Source organism: Trachurus japonicus, chromosome 6, assembly GCF_045865225.1.
Source record: "Trachurus japonicus isolate A0001 chromosome 6, Traja_1.0".
Lineage (NCBI taxonomy): Eukaryota > Metazoa > Chordata > Actinopteri > Carangiformes > Carangidae > Trachurus > Trachurus japonicus.
Window position 1 is genome coordinate 13,390,015 of NC_140912.1, and position 22,078 is coordinate 13,412,092.

Genomic DNA, 22,078 nt, shown 5'->3' on the forward strand with positions numbered 1-22,078 from the left:
ACCCTTGGCTTATATGTCAAATACTACATAAGAGAGTGGACCTTATTTCAGCACAAGACATGGTGCTATATTGAGATTTATCATCATTCACATCTTAGACGAATCACAACAGGCAACGTTTAGTGTACTGGTGTCCCGAGTGGATCAATATACACGCATTAAGACACCATGAAAACAAAGCCGAGTGAAATGTTAGATGTGGAAATCACCAAGAGCTAATGATACAGACCAAACAAAGAGAATTATTATGCGAATACTTTATTATCAATGTGTGAATGGTGTTAGCTTTTTGTCTGGATATTAATAGTATATGAAAACTATACACCAAATCCAGGCTCATCCTAATTTTGCTGTATAATTTCTCAAGTTGGTATTGAAAGATTCTTTATCTTTATATATATTTATATATATAATATATATAAGCCAAAGTGCATTTTCCGTTTTTTTTTCCTCTTGTCCATATACACATTGCACCATACATAAATAATTACATTGTAAAAATGACTCCGTATTTACAAGTATAATATATATTTCATATAATATATAAAACTTTATATTAAATCTAGGTAGATGATATTTGGGATAGTTTGTGGGGTCCGTCTGTGTTATCTATGGTTGTTGAGGAGGATCTCCAGCCAGCAGGGGCAGGAGGTGATGAACTGTCTTGAGTAGCAGGGGCCCCAGCCCTTAGCAAAGCTGATGCGCACACTGTTGGGGTCATAGGGTCCGTCCAGGAGGTCGGCCTCTGTCGTGTGCCTCAGGAGGCACGAACGCTCATAGTCAAACACCTTGATGGAGTAGCCCGGCATCACCTTCCGCACCACCAGAGTTCTGCTGTTAGGCATGTCCAGAGTCGGGGAGTTGACGAATATTGGATGCTCGCTACGGTTATACGCCCAGACGCCGTCCGGCTCTTTGCTGAGGAGGATGCCGTAGCCGATTTTGCCTCGTGTGCGCTGAACGGTGCTGCTGCGGTGTTCCAGATTGAGCTGGCCCAGGCAGAAGCCCGTGCCCTGAGGTAGATCATAGAAGATGCTGACGGAGTGCTCGTACACTGTGTAGAGGCGTCCCACACGTGTGCGGTGCTCCCAGTACGCCACATTACACCAGTGGCTCTGCTTGGGGGCATCAGGCGACATACTGGCATCTGGAGAGACAGAGAGAGAGAGACAACCATTAAACAAAACATAAACAAAAGTAAACAGGGCTAGTAAAATAGGAAGGCTTGAGTTTTAAAGGATTAACCACCTCTTTTTATTGTTCAGAGCAGATGGCCACACTATAAATACTGAAGGAGGCACTGTATTGAAATCTAAGCCTTGTATAAATACGGCTGTATGCACTGTCTAACACACACACACACGCACACACGCACACAGGCGACATATCCTGGGGGTGGAGGGTGTAGTGAGGTCAGTCTAGCTAAGGTTCTGCACTTCCCTGCTCGGCCTTAAGAGGGCACTGTAATGATTGAACACTGACCACCCAGCACAGCGCCAGTCTGCAGCTCACACATGCACTTTCAAAACAGATCATGTTTACTAAAACGAGTTCAGGATTACACTCAGTGTTTCCACTGAAAATTGGCAAGACACTATTTGCAGTAGTCTGCTGAGGCTACACTCAAAATGAACTTACATCCTTTTGTAAAAAAAGAAAAAAAAGAAATTGTCACTTTGTCTGTGCACATTTTAATAGGAAAAAACACCTTTTTCTTTTTACAGCGGGACAAAGTTGGCATCACATTCCTAAACATCTCTGTCCAGTAAATCAGCTTGTTAATTCAGTTTTCATGGCTGCAGCCTGTGAACTCTTTTCAGTGACAGCCCCCAGCACTCCAACGTGAGTTACTGCTCCCTAGGTAGACTTCTATCTTCACCAAACTGAACAGACACGCCACTGCTGACTGCTTTCAGAGGCTGCTTCAGTCCGCACAGTTCATAGCTGTCATACATTTATATTGCTCATAAAATCCTTGGTATGAGGAGTGGAGAGAGGCTGGTGGTGGACCAGGAAGAAAAAAAACACAGACTCCCATGATCTCACATCCGTCTCTTCACCCTTTCTTCCTGGAGAACGAGGGTGCCTCTTTCTCCTCTTCCCTCATCTTCCTCACATTCCACAAGAGTGGGGGTGATGGGAGAGGGCCAGGCAGGGGGTCTCCCTCCCCCTCCACCCAGCTCTTCCCCCTGCTGTGGGCCCAGGGACGGCATTCAGCTCCCTGACAACTTAGCACAAGCCCGTGACCCGCTGACCCCCCAGCCTTCATGCTATCAGCTCCCATTAACTCACACACAGAGTGATGCCATTATTTTGCTTCAGAGAGTCTATTGGCACAGAGGATTTAAAGCCTGGGCCTGTGGCCCCATTCCTTTCAGTCTCTCTGCTCTCAGGGCTTAATGACCGCCCGCCCCATTAACAAACGCCTTTAAGGTGGAGCATCGCAGATCCACACAGCAACAAAATGCCTCACTCACCTCCCACCCAACTAAACCTTTATGCTGAGTGACCCATACTAGTAAAGTTTATACAAAGATTAGCAAAAACGTTGACCAGACCTGCACAGACAAACGCCTGCTGGTTCAAGGCTCTCTGTGTTGTGGAGGGGGAGGAAGAGCGAGTGAGCGGGTGAGTGGGGATGTGTGGGGGTGGGGGGAAGCTGCAGACAGACTCTCTGTGTGTTTGCGCACACACTGATGGCTGAAATGACCCCCTCTCTTCAGGGGCCCCAACATGCATGTGCCATTAGTGAATTCCACACTCCAGCTCCTCCACTCTGAGCTCAGCTTTTACTGCAGTGTGGTTCGGCCACACAAAGAACTCAGCCCCAACTTGTTTATGGCCCTCTATTGTCTCAAATCGAATGGAGCCCACACATCAAGGTAAACTCACTTTGAAACTGTGCACACAAACACAAAAGACCACTTGGCTACTGTCTCCTCTTTAGATGAGAAGAATAAAGAAAAAAAACTATTTAGTCAATAGTATCCAGTTTTCACACATAGTCTGGAACGAAGGTAGCCAGTAAGACTGTGAGGACCAGGAAGAGGAATCAGCAGGACAAAGGTTAGAAATGTATCTAATGTTAAGCCTGAGCCTGAGGGAAGACAATGAGCACACCATAGGCCAGGCCTTTTCCTGTCGCTCTGTTGTGTTAAGCGTCTACGTGTGCCTGTACGCACACTGTTTGGATGGGAGAAAAAAAAAAAAAAAGCAGACATATTTGTGTTTTCGCTGTAAACTTGTGTGTTTTGGCTAGGTGGGGGTGCTGAGGTGAGTGCTCTGACAGAAGAACTCATTAGGATCTATTTAACCGAGCAGAGCTATCACCAATCGTCAGACTGTTTGGACAATATCCCCACAGCGGCTGCAGCCTCCACTCCAGAGCTCAAGCTGGCCTCTGCTCGCTCTTCTTCAAGTGCTTAGTCTTTATGCTTTTTAGGGAAGCTCTTGTTTCTTCAGCCATGTTTAGATGTTTTGTAAATGTTTACAAAGCTTTACTGAATGGATGTTAAGACGGTATGAAGGCAGGTTTAATTATCAGTGCACGACTAGAAAACTGATGCACGGACCAAAAAGTCAGACATGAGGCAATGACGCGAGCAAGCATGTCTCCCTCATTCTGACCACAGCGGAGACACCCAACTCCCTTTGACTCCATGTTGGGCTTTCAGAGGGTCTGCTCAGAGCGGAGCCATGATGGGCTGGGAGCAATTACTGGTTCTCTGCATCCATTTAACCCTGCCACCTTTTAACAGCTCCGTTTACCCATTAGAATAGTAGCGCATGTTATTATTGTTATTTTATTCTCAAAAGCCTCTTCTCTTAGTGTCAGTCTCAGAGTCAATGGATGTAGGCACAATATGGCTGCTCCTCTTCCTCTTCCTGCAGCCACAGGCTACAAGATCTGAGTGTACGAAGGAGTTAATCGACCCTAACGCCTTACGTAACCAGTCTCACAGTGCTACTATCAAAAAAGTTGAGATACATAGATCTGTGGAAGCTATTTAGTCTGCGAGTTTCCATGGCCAACAGGAAATATGCAGAAAAAAGCAGCTTCTAGTGTTCTAGCAATTTGATTAGGAGAGGCTTTGTTTGGCTTCCTTAAAGCGTCATGAAATAAGTAAACAGATTACAACATTCAGATTCTAACAGGCACACACACACACACACACACACACACACACACACACACACACACACACACACACACATTTTAGCAAATCAAAAGTAACCTTGGACGCCTGTATCTGCACGTACTACATGTCTTTGTACAATCACACAGTAAACAGAGATATTTAACAAACGCTACTTCAACAGTAGAAAGCGTTTGGAGTGCACAGTTTGATTTCCATAACAAGGCACAAGCTCCATGGAAACCATGTGAAAATGTTGATTTTTCTGTTTCCCTGTGGCTGGTCTGATTGGAGGAGTTCAGAGTATCAAATGCAGGACATCAGATCTGACAACAAACACCGACTTATATCAGCTCACTGGAACTCGGAAAGCAAACAGTGACACAAGCTGCAGCGTCTGCAAAAAGCAAATGTCAGCTACAAGTGGTCCAGGTTCAACGTAAATAACCTACTCTGGATGTGACCGCTTGGAGATAATCAATGTTCAAGATCCTTTACTTAAAAGAAAAAATAGCCATACTGGAACATAAACATAGTCCATTACAAGTAGAAACCCTGCAATTAAAATGCACACAAGTAAATCACTCCTACACTACTACATGATTCAAAGAAATGGCCCCTGTGAGTGTTGCACTGTGGTATCATTGCTAAAATTATTGATGAATTAATAATGTATCAGCATATTTTATTAATAGGTTTAATCAAATAAATCAAACAGATTATCGTATTTTACTTCACGTGTTTTGCATGTAAAATCTTTATGTGTGCAGTCACTAAAGCTGCACTCGAGTGCAATGAGAAATCGAATGCTTTAGTAAAAAAAATTGAATGAAACGGAAACACTTGTGTAAAACTAAAGCACCACAACTTTGTACAGTACTTAAGTGCATGTACTTCCAACACAGCAAAGCAAACAGTAAGAATTTATAATTCAGCTATAGAATTGGCTTTCCTCTATCGTGCCGTTAAATATGTCTTTGTTCAACACGACTTGCCCGAGCCTTTTCCACAGGTTTACATACGGAAAAAAAGCAGATCGACCTGTTACGAGTTCCTAGCACTCAAGGGCGAGTCAGGGTAATTACTACTAAGTACACAAAAATGGGGGCTTGAAAGTTTCAATGGCAATCCTTGATGATCATCCAGTAATGCTTTTAAAGACAGCATGAAAACGAGGGGGGAAAAGGGCAGAGGGAGAAGCAGAAAAGAGCTGCCCCGGGGTAAACACAGCTCCGCAGCCTTGGAGTGAGATGAATGGGAGGCCGAGTGTCAGGGACAGGCAGACAAACAACAGCTTCCCCTCCGTGCTAACATCTCCCCACCAAGCTCCGGGGCCACCTCCATTATACTTCATCTCTCCTAATCCAGAGTGGGGAGCAGAGATGAACTCATTCCTCCAAAACTTTGCTGAGGAGGAAAGAAGGGGAAAAAAAGGAAAAATACTGTTGCCAGTCCCTTTAAGCAGCGCTTTCGAGGGGAGGAGAGCAGCATGGAGAGGAGGGGGAGCAGCAGTCTCTCATCCTGTGCCAAGGATTAGATTCCCCTCCAGCTATTAGACTCTACCAATGAACTGATAGGCTGGGGGGCTGGTGGTGGGGAGTGTGTGTGTGGGGGGGTATGAGGTCTCTATGTGTGTATGTGCACTGTGGTTTGTGCATTCCTCTGGCCCTGTCCTATAATTTGTTAGATTTAACTTTCTTTTACAACTAAAACAACAAAGTGGAACTGAAGCAAACACCTCCCCCCTCCTGTTCGGAGTATGGTATGGCTTTAATTCTGTAGACAAAGGTTCCTACAGGCTGACTGTAACCCCTGAGCAGGCCACATTTAGGCTGGCGTCTGGGCTATCACTGCCATCAAAGTCGGCTTTATCAGACAGACACGCTAACTGGAGCTGCTCTTATATGTCTATGGATTTTTTTCCCCTGAGGTCTGGCCTTTCTCTGCCGAGAGAAAGAGAGCAAGAGATAGAGAGAGGAAGATAGAAAGAGAGGGAGAGAGAGATATGTGCTCAGAGAGAAAAAAAACTGTGGGAGCCAGAGAAACTGAATCCAGTCACCAAGCCTGGCTGGTCACAATGGGAATGCTTTACATTGTCATCCACTTCCTCTCTACTTTCCCTCCGTTTCTGTTTCGGGATGACCCCATGAGGGAGGAAAAGTGCTGTACCCTTGATAGCAGATAACAGAATCCATAAATTAAATCAATAAACAACAGAGGGTGTAAAAAGCACAGGAAGCTAAGGAGGCTAATACGGAGGAGCCGTCTGGCTGCGTGAGTAAGAGGCCACTGGTTCGAGGGAGAAGGCTCTATTTTTTCTGTCGGGGGGAAGAGAATGTGCTGCTCATTTCCTCCAAGTTTCCTCCAAAGCTCTGCAGTGTGTCAGAGACACAGAGCGCAAGTGATGGTGGTGATGCAAGTGAGGCCTTGTGAGAGTCCATGGGGCATGTAAGAGCTCCGTGAAAACTGTGGGGGATGTTTGTGGATGTCATATCTACAGGCAGCGTTAAAAGCCAGCGGAGTCTGCGAGAGCACAGAAAGCAAAACACTCAGTGAACATCCTGCTGGGTGGCTGTGCCCTTTCACCTCCTCATACAACCTATCCGTGTGTGTGTGTGTGTGTGTGTGTGTACGTGTGTGAGTGCGTGCACAAGTGTGTTTGTTTGTGAGTGTGCGAGGGAGGTTCGAGCCAAGTAGGCTGGAGCGTTTGAGTAGAGGAGACCCTGCACATTCCTGAACTCCCCCCTCCTCCTCTCGCTGTGCCTCCTAACTTCCTACTCTGGTTAGGACTGTGGGGGGCGGGGGTGCAGCGAGAAGGTTGCTTACTTTCTCGTCCTCTAGGAGTCTTGTTTGGAGTAAAGTTTCCCCAAATCACAGGACCTGCGAGAGGAAGCGTCGGCTGTGTGGTCCATAACTTTTACATACATTACTCGTCTCTTTAACTTCAACTTTTCTCAAAAGTTGACACTCTTGTCTTCTGGGAAAAGCAAGTCCATACAGCGACGGACTATAGCTGGCATATATATTCAAGCTATGTTGAAGGCTTGGTTTCAAATGAACAATAACAAGAAACTCTATTATTACAAGTTATATTAGTCTGACTAATTTAAGGCGAAAGGCAGGTATTTGGTTTCCACCGGGCTGGGAGGTGAAGCAGCTATGATGGACAGAGCTGCCGTTCAAACAATGGTTTCCTATTGATCGGCCCAGTGGATCAGAGTCTGTGAGGAGAATGTGTTCTGTCAGGATAATGTGGCACCAGAGTTTCTGTTTCAATCACAACACTTGCTGGGCTGTAACCCACACTGCTCCACCGCGGGCATCCAGACACCAGCTCCCCAAACAAAGACAACTGTTTCCCTCATCTCCGACAAGTCAGCCCGTTCACAACAAGCAAGACATTCATTAAAAATGCAGGAGTGAACATTTCCAATAATTCACAAAGTCCTTCCCTGTCAACATCTGCAAAAAATCTTGAAGCTAAAGGGAATGGCAGGATTTCATTAAGTAAATTATGTGCTGGCAGTCACAGAGAGGGGAAGAGGGGGAAGCTACAGCCAGACCTCTAATCTAAACCGTACCCTGAAATGCGACAGCCTGACTGCACGTACTGAGCCACACAGCCAAGACTTCAGAAATACACACAAATAAAAGATAAATAAAACACACATTGCAAAAGTAAATAGAATTTTCCTTGGTGAACATAATCAATGAGAATTTTCACATAAGCATGTTTACAACTTGTAATTACTACTTGCAAAAACCTGGTCCAAGAGTGTAATTTGTTTTGTCAAGTTGTGCTTTGTGTAGAACCTGAGGACATACATACTTGTACATGCGCGAGAAAAAAAAAAAACTCAACAGTGAGCCAAGCCGTTGTAAACAATATATTATCATGGGCGTTTTGCTAGACCATCATTCAAAATAAAGGTTCTCTGCTCAGATTTTAAAAAGCTTCGTCTTTTGGGAAAAGGATCAAAGGCTCCGAATTATGTCTATCGTACTTGGCCCCGTGTTAGGACAAGAGAGTGGAATGAAGATATAGCTGCAGCAGATCGGGTTCAAGATAAGGACAGAGAAAAAAAATCAAGTCACTGTCTCTCAGTTTTCATGTGTACACGCAAGAGAAAATGAACCAGGCCTCGATACACTGGGAGTTTACTGTTCACCCATCCACAATAAGCTCCTATCTTTCCCCGTGGCTGTTAAAAAGCTTGTGTAGAGATGTCCAATGACATGGGCCCCTACAAGTTAATCCACACACAGCATTCTGGAGGCTCAAAGAATGCGCTGGCTATTCTGAGTTTTAAAAATACTGACAGCCATAGGTTCAGGCACAACTGTCAATGCTCCTCTGGGGAGAAACGAAAAAAAAAAACTAACAAAAAAAACAACCTTAAATCTATTTTCGCCAGCAATCAAACCACAGGCCCAAAACATAGCTGGCCAAGGCCAGTGTCTGGATTTATAATTGTGGGTAAATGGTCAGAAAATAAAAACAGCATCCACAATTGGCACCTCCTTCACTTCTCTCTGCCAGGCGATGCAAGGCTAGCACATTTACAGTGGCGAGCTCAAATGGAGTATTGTTCCCCCTCCCAGCCTTGAGAGGAGGCATACTAAAACACTAAACTAACAGTTGGACATTCCATACATTTTTAATGGCATTGCACGCTCTTTATTTGTTGCTGTAACCCTGTGCCCTGAGCTGAATGAATGGAGCCATTGGTGGAGGCCGGTGCTGCGCTGTGGTGTGAAAAGAGAGAAGATGGCAACAGCAGCCCTCCCTGAGCACACGACAAGATTAGCTCACTCACTTTGTTTGCTAAGGTAGAATATGGGGCAAAAATTATAGCCTGAGCACACCTCCTGTTATTTCTACCGACTGTATTTTCTATCTGTGTGGCAGGCCTTAAAATGAAACACAGTCGCCTTTATCCTCAGAGAGCACGGTGCAGCGTGTAAAGTGAAATGACAAGCACAGCACTGTGAGCTCAGACTTATAGTCATGTATGAAGCTGTAGATGAATCTTTATCTGTGAGCCCTTCAGAAGTGAAGTCAAACACCCAGCAGCACTGGCACCACAGTGGCTTGCCAAGCGGACACAGATAAATACTAAGCTCAGCAGGTTAGTTTCTGTTGACATGTAAGGGGTTTCAAGCCTCTCTCTCAGAGGACTGCTTTAGATTAGCGTGGCTTTCACTCTGCACGACGCACGTAGAGGTCACATTACCTCACCACATCTAGGACCTGCGTTACTAGTTCTGACTGGAAATCAACTCTTAAAGAAAACAAAAAAAAACCTATACACAATAACAATAACACTGTCTGTCTACGTGACAATTTCAGAAGATAAAAAAGTGCTTACTTCGGATCCACATTTCCGCTGCTTGACACAGCTGGTCGACACTACGGAGACTTTTCAAGCATAAACCTACAGTAAAGCTTCTTGTAAGTCCTATAAATCTAGACTTGGCTCGCATCTCGAAGCCTTTACAAAGTCAAAAAGGTTTGGACTCAAAAAAAAGTAAACAACCCTAATTTAATCGCCACTATACCTCACTGAACACTGCAGGAAAGTAAACTAGACTTTAGTAAAATAAAAAATAATCTACATGTGCATACACATCCTCTCATGCACTAACACAAACACTGTTATTAATGAGCCAATAAGTCACATAGATTGTAGAGGGCTCCACTGAGGATGTTTAATGCCATAACCCCTCCCAGAAAAGTTGAAAATGGATTTCTGACACTGTACAGTCTAACAATGCTGAGAAAGGGAAAATGAAAAATGGTCTTATCGCTCTTATCAATGGCTCTTTTTTTCTACGTGTATGTGTGTTACGTAAGGGGAAATGGAAGCCAGCCTCCCAGGACAGGAACGGATACTTGAGATGAGGACTGTGGGTACGGGCCCTACACCACTACAGAGAGAACACAGAGCAAAAAAGACCCTTCAGGATGTATAGCTACAACCCTCCGCCCCCCCAGCTTAAAATGGACTCTGCAAACTGGACATGACAAACGGGTGAGGAGAGCCCCCTCACGTCCCCCGAGATGCTGGCCTTCTCTTCAACATTCCTCAGTCTCCCCCCGCTGTCAAAGGGGCAATTCACCGCCCTTCGCTGCTACAAAACCCAGGCAGCTTTTTAAAACAGGATGTTTGTCTGAGGCCTCCTTCCCCTCAAATAAACAATCCGCAAAACCTGATTTCGGGAGGCAGGGTGGAAGCACTCGAGTCACATTATTTCCACATCCCGTATCCTGGAGCATTGGGGCTCCTGAGGGAGTGTGGGCGGCCAGGCGCTGGGAAGGCTCAGGGCTGCGGTGGAAACCTGAGGCCATGTGCCAGGCTGCAGGGGGAGATGAGCCCGGGCTGCATCACTCTGGGGTCTGAGGGACGGAGGAGGGGGTTCATGACTCTAGGAGGGGAGGGGGGACATTGCTAACATGCTGATGCAGTTGTCACCCCCATCAGACCATACCTCTGTCTGCACACTGCAGAGTCACAGCTCAGCTGCTAACATCAAGACAGGTAGATGTCTCCACAGTGGGAAACAGATACTTTATATTCTCAGCAGGACACTGTGTAACAAAGTGATGCACAAAGGACTGAGGTGCAGGATTCAGCTGAATACGACGGTACCTGAGCAGTTATAAATTTATCTTTTGGCCACCAATGATGTCACCTACATTATGTCACAGTTACACTCAGGAGACAAAATGACAGACTGAGACTTCAAAGAACCAAAATACTCAACAAAATACAGAGGCCCCGGCAACAAACTGAATGCATGATCTAATACAGGAACACATAACGAGACATTTCAAAGCAAATTAGAGGTGCAATCTATCCCAAATCTTGAGTACAGTAGATATGCTATTTCATTTGTTCCAAGCAGAAGTGGAATCACATGCCTTCAAAGTCAGACCAACAAGTACGGGTCCAGTCTAATCAGCTATGATCAAGAGAAGCGTCACATGCCTTGATTAGACTGTCTAATTATTCCATGCATTTTTACTCTCTCTGACAAAAATGGAGGGAACAGTTGGATGTTGGCCTCTTCCTGACACCGACAGGCAGGTTGTGATTAGTATCGACTCCACAGCTTAAATTTGCTTAGATCATGTGTGTATGCATGTGTGTCAGGACTAACATCAAGACCCTGAGGATGCAATACAAACTTAGAAACACATAAATAAAAGCCATACACTTGCATTTTTGTGGTCCCAGCGTTGGAGTGTTGTAAACTGTAATTTTCCTGGGCAATCTATTAGGTGACTCACACGAGGTACTTCCTATCTATCTACTAACTGCCTCGTCCTGCCTGGAAGAATCAGTCAATACCAGAGAATGGGCCTGACACAGTGTCTGGCTGCAGACAAGACATCCAGAGAGACAGAGCTCTCGTCCTCCCTCCAGAGACAGAAGGAGAGCGCTGTATGATTACTGTGTGGGAACCCTGACCACCTGCTGACTACCTGCCCTTTTCCCTCCCAGCGAGCGCTGCAGCACTCTATGTGATCCACGTCTAGCAGCTTTCAATCTTTCCACTCCTCCAGTCCAACTTTCCTACGTTTTCCGGAAGGGAAAGAAAAGAAGGGAAAATAAAAAAAGGACAGTGACTCAGGTCACTCTGCATGTCCTCTGGTCACTTGACCCGGCGAATGTGAGGGAGCCCCTCCATTCACACCGGTGATCTCAACTCACACCAACATGAGCGTGTACACACAGTGTTATGCTGACAAATTCCAGCGGGTTGATTGAGGACACAACCTCCGATGACTAAAAAATGTAGGCAGACTGGAGCCATGCTCTTACAACACTCCAAAACCAGGCAAAGAGGAAAGAGTTGCATCATTTATTTGATCTAAATACTTTTAACTTGGTAATGACTACACAAAATGACATTTAGACCATATCTTCAACAACTGAAACCCCTAAGTAGCGATACAAAAACATCTTGGCACGCCTCCTCACAGTCGGAGCAAGAGCCAGCCAAAACGCTGTTGTAATGAAGAGGAGTCCCTAATGTCAGAGACAATATGAGTGAAATAATGAAGTCAATGTGTAGGGGGAAAACACCCCCTCGGACAGTCATTCAGGAAGCAATGAGACCTGCTTCAAAGAGCTTCACTCTGATGTCCACACGATGAGGCCCAGGCTGTGAGGAAACAGGTGTGCGGACAGAGCGAGAGGACGGCTCCAGCAAAGGCACATTCCCTCACACACTGAGCACTAAGGTATCCTATATGCATGAACTCCACAAGCTGAGCTCACTCACAGCATAGGCAGACACCACCCCTGGTGAGGCTGTCTGTGACACAGCCTTGTTTAAATAAACCAGTGGGATCGGTGCAAAATGTCTACGACTACACAGTAACTTAAGTCTGAGTATTAGACATTACAGACATTAATACAATAATGTGCACATGGGAAAGCTTTTTAAGAATGCATGAGTAAGAACATTTTAGCATGTTAAACAACTGCAAGAGTCAGCCAGAGGAAGCAGAGAAATGCATCTGCTCCTAAATATAACTCCAACATTAACTTAACATGAAGTGTATTGACATTTAATCGGTATTTAACACATATACTATATTAACATAGCACTAAATAATCGTAAGCAAGATGAGAACTACTTTCCAAATTTCCCTGAAAACATACACGTTGTCAATATTGGGTAAAGTGGTAGAACAAGCTTATCTCCCAAAACAACCAGTTCTAATCAGTTTCTCTGCCATTGTGAGGTGCAGAAGAATGCTCAGTCTGTATTTCTGTAGCCCTGGGCTGCAGACTGTAGTTGATTATTTGACTCGACCCCACCCACCCCAGCAGTGCCCCCCAGACCTGCTTTTAAGAGGTTTACTTGTTCCTGTGTGAGGGGTGGAGTCTGGATCCCATACAACTCCAGTTACACACAGACACTTTCTCTATGTGCTGAAGGGGGATTCACAGGGAAAGTCATCTCCAGGTCAGCAACACGGTCAGCAAAGGATAACTTGACAGTACGCACAACAGGCCCAAATGTTAATGTTAAAGCAGAACTAAGCAGGCTTTATGAGGAGGCCTTAAGGCTCTTGGATTTATGATGGAATATGCCTGGTCAAACAAGGTCAGATACTTCTGCATGACAAGATGCTAATGGTTTTGTCTTACTCAACACATGGACTCTCTAATGTATCTAACACCAAAGAACCATCATACGGTCTAAATGCAACATGATCGGTGACAAACTGTCGACACAAATTGGCTCTCAGCATGAGAAACTACCACCCTGTAGAGCACTGGTCATTCTCTTTCTCATTTCCAAGTTAGTGAGTGTGTCACAGCCAACGCAGAGTGATCTGGCCTGGCCTGTACAAGCAGCAACACAGTTGGAAGAAACCAAAGCCTAGCATGTCTAGATCCTCCCTCCTCACCACAGTCTCTGAGGAATTGTGGTGCGGGCTCTGACAAGCCCCTCATTTGTTGACTCAGGGAGTGTCGCCGGGCCATGCTGAGGTGGTGACAGTGGGAGGCGGGGGCCCTTGCTGACTGAATACTTCACTGCCAGGTAGCCATGTCAACTGCTCAGTGTCTAGGTCTCTGAACCATGGCCGAACCTCTAACAGCAATCCCCGATATGAGGGCTCCCACTCCCCGTCCGCATGCTGGCTGTGGCCCGAGCATGAAGGGGGAGGCATGCTTACTCTACGCCATGAGAAAGGAGTGTTTCATTTCAAATCAGAGGATAGGACCTTTTTCTACACACTTCCTCTGGTGTGGCCCCATTCACAGGAGCAACTCCATTTCCCTGAACCCACCCCTCCCTGCAGCCCACTTACAGCCACGCTAGATAGAGTTATACATGTGAGTGTCTGCGCACATGCATGTGCGCAACTATGTGTGCTTGTGTGTTTCTGAGCGAGCTTGGATCTTATTACAGTTTGATCCCACTCAAATATTTCTGAAAGAAAAACAGAGGAGGGGAGGCTGGCTCTGTGGCCCATGCACAGGCCCCGCTGAACATCTGCACCGTTCACAATGAAACCTTTATCTTTAAAGCTCGGACTGTTCGTAATGGCCCTTAATGAGAAGGAATAAAGTACAACATGAAAATGAAATTACCTTCATAAGTTTGCGTATTCATCCAGATACACTCAACAGCTCCGAGTACAGCTCTGAACTGTTATTTAAATACTCTCTCCCTTTTTTTTTTAACCATGTCACAGCCAGGAGAACAGGACACCGCAACTCTTGACATTAGAGCCACGAAAGCTCAGTGGTGATACAGTGATTCATACATCACACATGTAAAGCTATATATGCACAGAAATACGTGTAACCTGTTTAGAATTGAATGTGATGTGACTACCACTTTTAGTAATGGCTCAAGGAAAAGGAAAAGCCCCTGTTCTGTGAATACATGATCTTTAGCAATCTAGTTACTCTTCTTTCAAGATAGTAAATTTACCATTATACCAGCATTGCTACTTCAAACAGCTGCTCATAGATATATCCAAAGCCAAGACAATTAAAGCTGAAATTTCGCTTTCACTATACAATGTGCCCACTATACCAACAATAATATAAATGTCCCCTGCTATTATACAGCAAAGCACAAAGACAAAACAACTTTAAAGTTCCTCAGAGAGGCTGAACTGCGTGTTTGACAAATTACCTAAGTATTTACAGACAGGCTCCTCTGGGATGTCGAACTTCTGGTAATCATTAATATCTAAAATCAGTGTCAAGCGTTTCGGAAATAAACTCCTTATTTGGAGTCTGACGACAGTTGGAGTAACACACCCACCTGAGAAATCCCCTGGTGTGATGTTTGGTGAGCTGGCTGCCTCAGTTTCAGTGTAAGACAATGTGGAGTCTGACAGATCTGTGGGAATAAAACAAAAATTAGCAGAGGAACATCTCTACTACTCTGCTCTGTAACGGCTGCCGCCATGTGCCTCTTCCTTTCAGCATGAAAATGATTCTTATTTCATATCAAACTGAAAACAATTAACACCATGTTTGGCGTCGGCCCATAGTGGATAACCTGGCAACTTCACTAACGGGCTTTACCTGATGACACCCTGTAAATGCCGCCAGAAACCTCAGCTGTACTCAGGCTTGCAGTCCCAGCTAGCAGCCAGGCTCCAGAGTCCCAGCAGCCCACAGTACATACTAGCCACACCATACTACCCACACTGGCTCTGGCTGGCATGCTGACATTATGCCACATGCTGGCCTAGGTCTCATCCAAAAGCTACCATGCAGTTTGCCAGTCCAATTATAGCCATTAAAATTCTCCACATTGCTTTGTGCCTGTTTCTTTCTGTTACAACGACTCTTAGACAAAAGACTGTGCCATTGGCAATTTAATTATGATCATGTAAAAAAATATAAGAATCAAGTAATTACTGGTCGGCAAGTTATTGATTACAAGTCGTAACACTGTGAACCAAATATTAATAGCAAGATTCAGATGAGGATCAATAAGTGAGGATGAACTATAATGAATGTTTCAGGTGGCACAGAGTTTATCTGTGTGATTGTCACTTACCCAGTGGCTTGTGTTCTTCATTAGGGGAAAGCCTCGAATAAGGAGGTGGGGGTGACTCTGTAACACAAAACAATCATGTCAACAACCTTTTCTAGGCAAAACAGAGTGGCAAGACTAAGACCCTGACACATTTGCTTTAAATTCAGCATAAGACAATCATATGTTATTAAAATAAGATTCAGAAAATTCTGTTTGGATACACTTCGACAGTAGTATACAATTTGGTAGCAGTTTGCCTGTGATTAACTTGCAGTTACATTTACAGTTCTGTACTATTGACACCATGCTTTGTATAAATAAAGATCCCAGTCTATCTGTTTCATACAGTAATACAAAAGAAGTTATTGTCAAACATTTTATGAAATGTAATAAGAAAGAGGCCTAGCCAAGACAGAAGCCTCAACACACAACTCACAACAGATCCATTTCAGAGCAGACAAAAGCCTCAATCTTAACTCTGAGGCTTTGTGTCTGCACTACAAAATCTAATTATTTTGTTCAAAAACTAGTTAAAGACGCTAATAAAGTAAACAGAAAACTGCACATTTGTTGCTGTTATTCAAGGACATATTATTTAACTGAAGCAGTCATTACAACAACCACAGACTAACCATAAATTTTAGCTAGTAGTTTAATAAATCTGAGTAAATCCCTGCTTTTTAGCTCCACTGTGTCCAAAGACCTTAATTTTATCTAATAAAAAGTGGAAAAATGAAGAGAATAACTTGCACAAGGAAGAAAGCACAAAGGAAAGAAAACTTTGTGAGCACACTGTGACCTCGCCTACAGGGGAAAAGGGGAAGGAGAAAAGCATAATAGCAGCGGGTCCTTTAAGAGTGGCGGCAGTAATTGCCAGGATCTGAACTCAGTCACTCAGATACACAGCTAGTCAGTCTGGCGCCAGTAGTATGCAAACTGTATATTATCACCACTCCTTCACCTAAATAGCATGAGGGGACCTCCTTAGGACAAAAGGGCTTTTAAAGCGCAACTTGAAACTGATCTCATTCGAAAAGTATAATGCCTGACAAAATAAAAGCTAAAAGTTTTTCTCCACTACAGTCAAAGCTCTCTGTCACACATTATAGAAGGTTTTATTCTTTATAAAGTCTTATGTGAAACTAATAGCTGGATTTCAAATTTCTCTCAAATCAAACACAATTAGATTAAATTACAGATTAAAAATTCTCAACACCACTTGTTTTCAGGCATGTTTGGAGTTTGTTTTACAAAGGAGTAAAATGTTTTTCAAGTAAAATCTACTCCATGAATTGAACATCAGTCTTTTATAATTCCATACTCCTTACTTCCCCATTTGCAAACAATGTAAAATACCAGTGGTTGAGGTCTTGATTCAAAGCCCCCCCCCCCCCTTCTTGAATAGCATGAAAGAAATACCAGCTCTATCGGGCCACGCATGAGCGCATGTGAGCTATGTGTACTACGAGCCTTAGTCCCAATAAGGGGTATGTGCCCCTCTCCCTCCTCTTAATTCATCTTGCTAGTTTTAGTGGAAAGAAACACACACACACACACACACACACAGATATAGCCTGACATCCAGTTCGCCAGGGGAAACAAATTAAATACAGTTTGTATCTAACACTGTTGATTCAAACTAACAGACACCATGCAACTTTGGAGCTCTAGAAAAATCACAACTGATCAGGCCGGACAGTATGGTAGGACATGAGGGCCAAATCCATGTCAGTTTTCAACATTCGCGTGCTACGAATTCTGATATTGTTGCACATATGACTTTGAGTTGCTTGTCACAGCCAGCTGGCTCTAGTAAACATGGATGTTATGGAAAATCCACCTCCTGTGCCAGTGAGAAAACAGAAATACTGACGCTTGCATCTTTACACATGATACCACGCGTTGTCATCAGGTCAGTGGGGTCGAGTGGCCCAGCGTCTAAGGTGTGCCAAATCACAGGCCTATCCCCCTGCCAAAATTTAATCTGTTTAATGTAGGTCAGGGAGGTTCTGCCATAGATAGCTCATTGATTGTGGAAATAAAGCACACTCCTGCACCACAACACCAACTAAACTGACATATGGAACCAAGTCCAAACCTCAGTACGTGTCTATACATTCATATACATGTAATAGTCTGGCAATTGCCCTGTAAGTCAGAGCGGTAAAGACCAAGACCAACTGTATTGACACGTTGAAGGCACTGACATATTCAGACGCATATAACATGGCATGCACTATATGTTATTGGGGAATTCTAGACTTGGAGCTAGAAGAGCTTGAAGACAACCGCACAAACAAACATACTCCTTCATTGGAGACACCCAGATGTTGAAGGCCGAGTGATTATCTTCTGTAGCATCAAACTGTCCCAACACAACTTCAAAGGCAACAAAAATTACAACTGATAATCTATCAGACTGGCATATTGACATCTTTCATGCTTTATGGTATGTTTTCAAATATACTACATTTTCTCAAGGTCTAGAATAACTACAACCAACCAAGCTGGTAGAAAACTAGACTGTCTCACATCAGTCATATTGTTATTGTTCACCTTGCCAAAAGAATGGCCTTAATAATCATTAACTATTAAATCAAACGGCCTGACATTCTCTATCTCTGTGTATGAAAGTAAGCCAACGAATATCAGACCAATAAAACACAGTGATGCTGGAAGATTGTCTGTGCATATTTCAAGGTCCTTCCCAGTTTTACAACCTTGAATCATTTCTGCAATGTAATTTGGCAAAATGTGAAATGCAAATGGACCGAATAAGACAGACAGTTCAGTTCTATCTCCATGACTTACTTGCACCTTTATATGGAACATGGGAATGTTTTAAAGCATTGATGGTGTCCTAAATAAAATGCAAAGGAAGTTTAAGAAAAAGCCTGTAGTAAAAATAAAGAAATAAATAAATGCAAAAAGCGTATAGGTCCAGAAGCAGCGTGGCTATATGTTAATGTGACTTTATCCCTAAAACAACTAGATTGACCTGTGAGGTGCTTCATGTAGAGAATGATGCTCTTACCTGGCCCACAGAGCCGGCTGTAGTGATAGGGGTTGCAGCATACTGCCGGACTGTCCATGGCCCCAAAACTCTTACACTCACAGAGTGGTTTGAGCTGGGCCGAGTGCTGGAGGTCGGACCAGCGGTACAGTTTACACACAAGCAGCTGTGGGGATGCCATATGGCCGCCCAGCCTCAGCTCTGTCCGGGAAATCATAACACAGTCGCTCGGCATCCCTCCTCTGGACTCCACTGCCTCTAGTAAGGTATCCAGCGCCTTTTCCTTTAGCCTTTTTAAAAGAGAGTATGTGGCTGATTTGAGCTCTTGCTCTAACACCGTGCGTGGCATCGCCTCCTGAGCCTCAGGAGAGCCGCTATCCCGTGGTCCAAGGTTCCTCAGCACGAAGTGACACGACCCTGGATCCCTGGTACCCTGAGCCGTCTCTGGACCCCTAAGCTCGGAGTGGTCCCGGTCTTTAAATAAGCAGCAAGTCACTGTCCTGCATTCGCTGTCCTGTATGGAGCGGGGGCTCCCCTGCTCCTGGACGCACACCGCACCCCCATCTTGGTCCGACGTGACCCCCAAGCCGCTGCTCTCCCCGGGGCTCCGTGTACACACACCCCCAATGTCCCCTGCGAGAGACCCACTAGGGGTCATCGGTCTGAACTCCGTTTTGGGAATTTTCTCTGGGTTGTTGCCGAACAGATCGTCCCTACAGCCCTCACTAGTGTTGCCATTTCCATCTTCCCCTTCTTTATCTGGGATCAAACGGCTTCTCCAGAGTCGCCGCACAAGACCTGAGCGTTTCGTCCTGAACATACGACAACTTGAAAATCTATAAGGGTTTTTTTTATTCTTGTACGGATATCCGAATACTACAGATACTTTTATGGTCGTTGCAAAACATTAATGTCTGTGAAATGCCGTGCAATGCATGCACAGCCGACTGACGAGCACTGGTGGCAAAACCGCAACATTAGACTGAAGGCTATTTTGTTGCATCTACAACAACAAAACCCCGCAACACATGCACTGCAGCATTCCGATCAGAAATACAGTCATTTAACAGATTACACTGGAAATAACCAAGCGGGTCAAACGGTGACTTAATGATCCTGGACCGCCGGGGAATGGACTGTGTAGACCTAGGCTATATGTTTGTCACGAACGAATACAAAAAGCAGAATAACATAACAATTTTAGTAACATAATCCAAAGCCAGCAGCCTTTTAACCCAACGCGGCGACTGGCAGCCTCAAACAGTTCTGGACTTTTAACAACCTCAGATCTACTTTCTACACCGGCTCGTAGAGCATGAGGTACTCCGAGGAGATTTAATCCCAAGGAAATGCACTGGAAGTCGGGATCCTTGTCGTCTTCTTGAGATGTCTGTGCACTTCTTTTAACGATCCCAGCAAAATATCCATGCCAGCTGAAACTACATGAGGAGGATCAATCCGGGGCTGAATCGCGCTCCTGCTTCTCCACTCAGATCTAAACCAAACTGCAGCCCAGATCTCTTTCTTTCTCAGTTTCTCTCTCTTTTTCTCCCACCCTCCACCCCCCTCCCCTCTTCCTCACACATACGCACAAACACACATACACTACACACACACACACACACACACACGGGGCCCCCGAGGAGAGCGGTGGAGCCATTGGCTGACTACCATCATGTGCTAGTCTAGACACTTTGGCGGCTGTGAGCTGCACTGATTGTTGCGCAAACAAGGTTTCAAGTTTCTTAACTCTTAAAGGCGAAACACCCACCTCTCGCTTTTAAGTTAAAGTTACCAAAACTTATTTACATCCGTGCTACATGTCGGATGTGATAGATCTGAGCAGAAAAACACAGTAGGCTAACAGAGAAGCTTTAAAGTATGGGCGTATGTTTTGTTTTTTTAAATTTCCTAACAAAAGTCAGGTTTTTTTTTTAATGGAGACATTGAAGAATAGACATCACTCGAAAATTGTTGGATGACATGGGCACTGGCCAAATTCTTTTTTTGGTGAATTGAGAGAAAGAAAGAAAGAAAGAAAGAAAGAAAGAAAGAAAGAAAGAAAGAAAGAAAGAAAGAAAGAAAGAAAGAACAAAGGTCATTAGCCACCCCTTAAAAAAATTATAAAGGCAGCAATTACATAAGATGCACTGACTCACCTGTAGTGGAAGAATTTACACAGGACACAGCTTTAACCCACTGACCTCATGACAGGACAGTGCACAGTCCCAGTGGCATGACTGGAGTATTGTTACCGCTATTACAATACCTGCTGGGTATGAAAAGGTCACTGTAGTCACAGTTACTTCCAAATCAGGAATTAGGAATAAAAAAAGTAATTTTAGCCTGAACTACTTTTTGAAATATGAAAATTCGAATAATCATGTCAAGTATACATGCAATACGAACCATGCCAAGGCATTTTTGTAAAAAGCAAGAATGTGTATTAGCTCACTGGGTTGAGCGGGTGCCCCATGTACGGAGGCGGCCCTTTGCTGCAGTGGACCCTGTGTGATTCCCCCGGCGGCCCTTTGCTCCATGTCATTCCCCTCTCTCCCCATTTCCTGTCTCTCTTGAACTGTCCTTCCATTAAAGGCATAAAAGCCCCCCAAAATATATTTTTAAAAATCAAAAATTAAAATTTTGTGATGCAGCCCCCAACATTAAAGGGATATTTCAACATTTTGGCAAATTTGTGTTTAGTCTTAGGAGTAGGTTTGTTTCCTTTAATTGTTGGTGCAAGCTGTTTTGAGACCGGCCGGGCAGAGATGCGAGCTGCTCAGCTAACGCCACGGAGGCTCATGGTATTTCTGGGAAAACAACTCTGTCTCACAAGGTTCCATTATTATTTCATAGCGTAGTGAATGTACAGGTCCCAACTTGTCCACGAAAGCATTTTGGAGCTGTTGGATTGTGTATTTGATGAGTTTTGGGGGAAAGCCTGGAAATACCATGAGCCTCCGTGGCGTTAGCTGAGCAGCTCGCATCTCTGCCCGGCCGTTCTCAAAACAGCTTAGGTAAACGCCCAGGTCTGCTGCCACGCTAATCCCACACAGCTCTGTATTGGTGTATTTTCTCATTGGTAAGTAGGAACTCTGGTTCAATTGCTTCCATTTTCCCAAATACAACGTAGGCAACCATTGTATTTATAAAGACTAGCACTTCGCTGTTTTGCCTCTAGGAGGCGAATCGACAATGATGTCACTGCATTAGTGACCTCTACTGGTTGCTTAGATGCTGCAATTACTAGTTGTTTAACTTGTTCGTTGGCAAAACAGATGTGTACGTAAACAGCGGAACTGTTTTGCCATCATTCATAAAGTGACTTATCACTCAGTCAGCCACTACTGTAACTACTACTACTATTTAAGCTTATTTTTGGCAGCTGAAGGAAAACTGCTGA

The 22,078-nt window shown here is 44.4% G+C and overlaps 1 protein-coding gene across 1 annotated transcript; it reads right to left on the reverse strand.

The window, feature by feature from the left end:
- Positions 1 to 242: 242 nt before the first annotated feature.
- Positions 243 to 20,354, reverse strand: smad6b (SMAD family member 6b). The gene is made up of 4 exons (XM_085779023.1): positions 18,697 to 20,354; positions 15,684 to 15,740; positions 14,937 to 15,014; positions 243 to 1,147 (listed from the first exon to the last, which is right to left on the reverse strand). Exons 1-4 carry the CDS (start codon positions 19,493 to 19,495, stop codon positions 606 to 608), a joined length of 1,476 nt encoding a protein of 491 aa, XP_085635149.1. The 5' UTR covers positions 19,496 to 20,354; the 3' UTR covers positions 243 to 605.
- Positions 20,355 to 22,078: the final 1,724 nt, after the last annotated feature.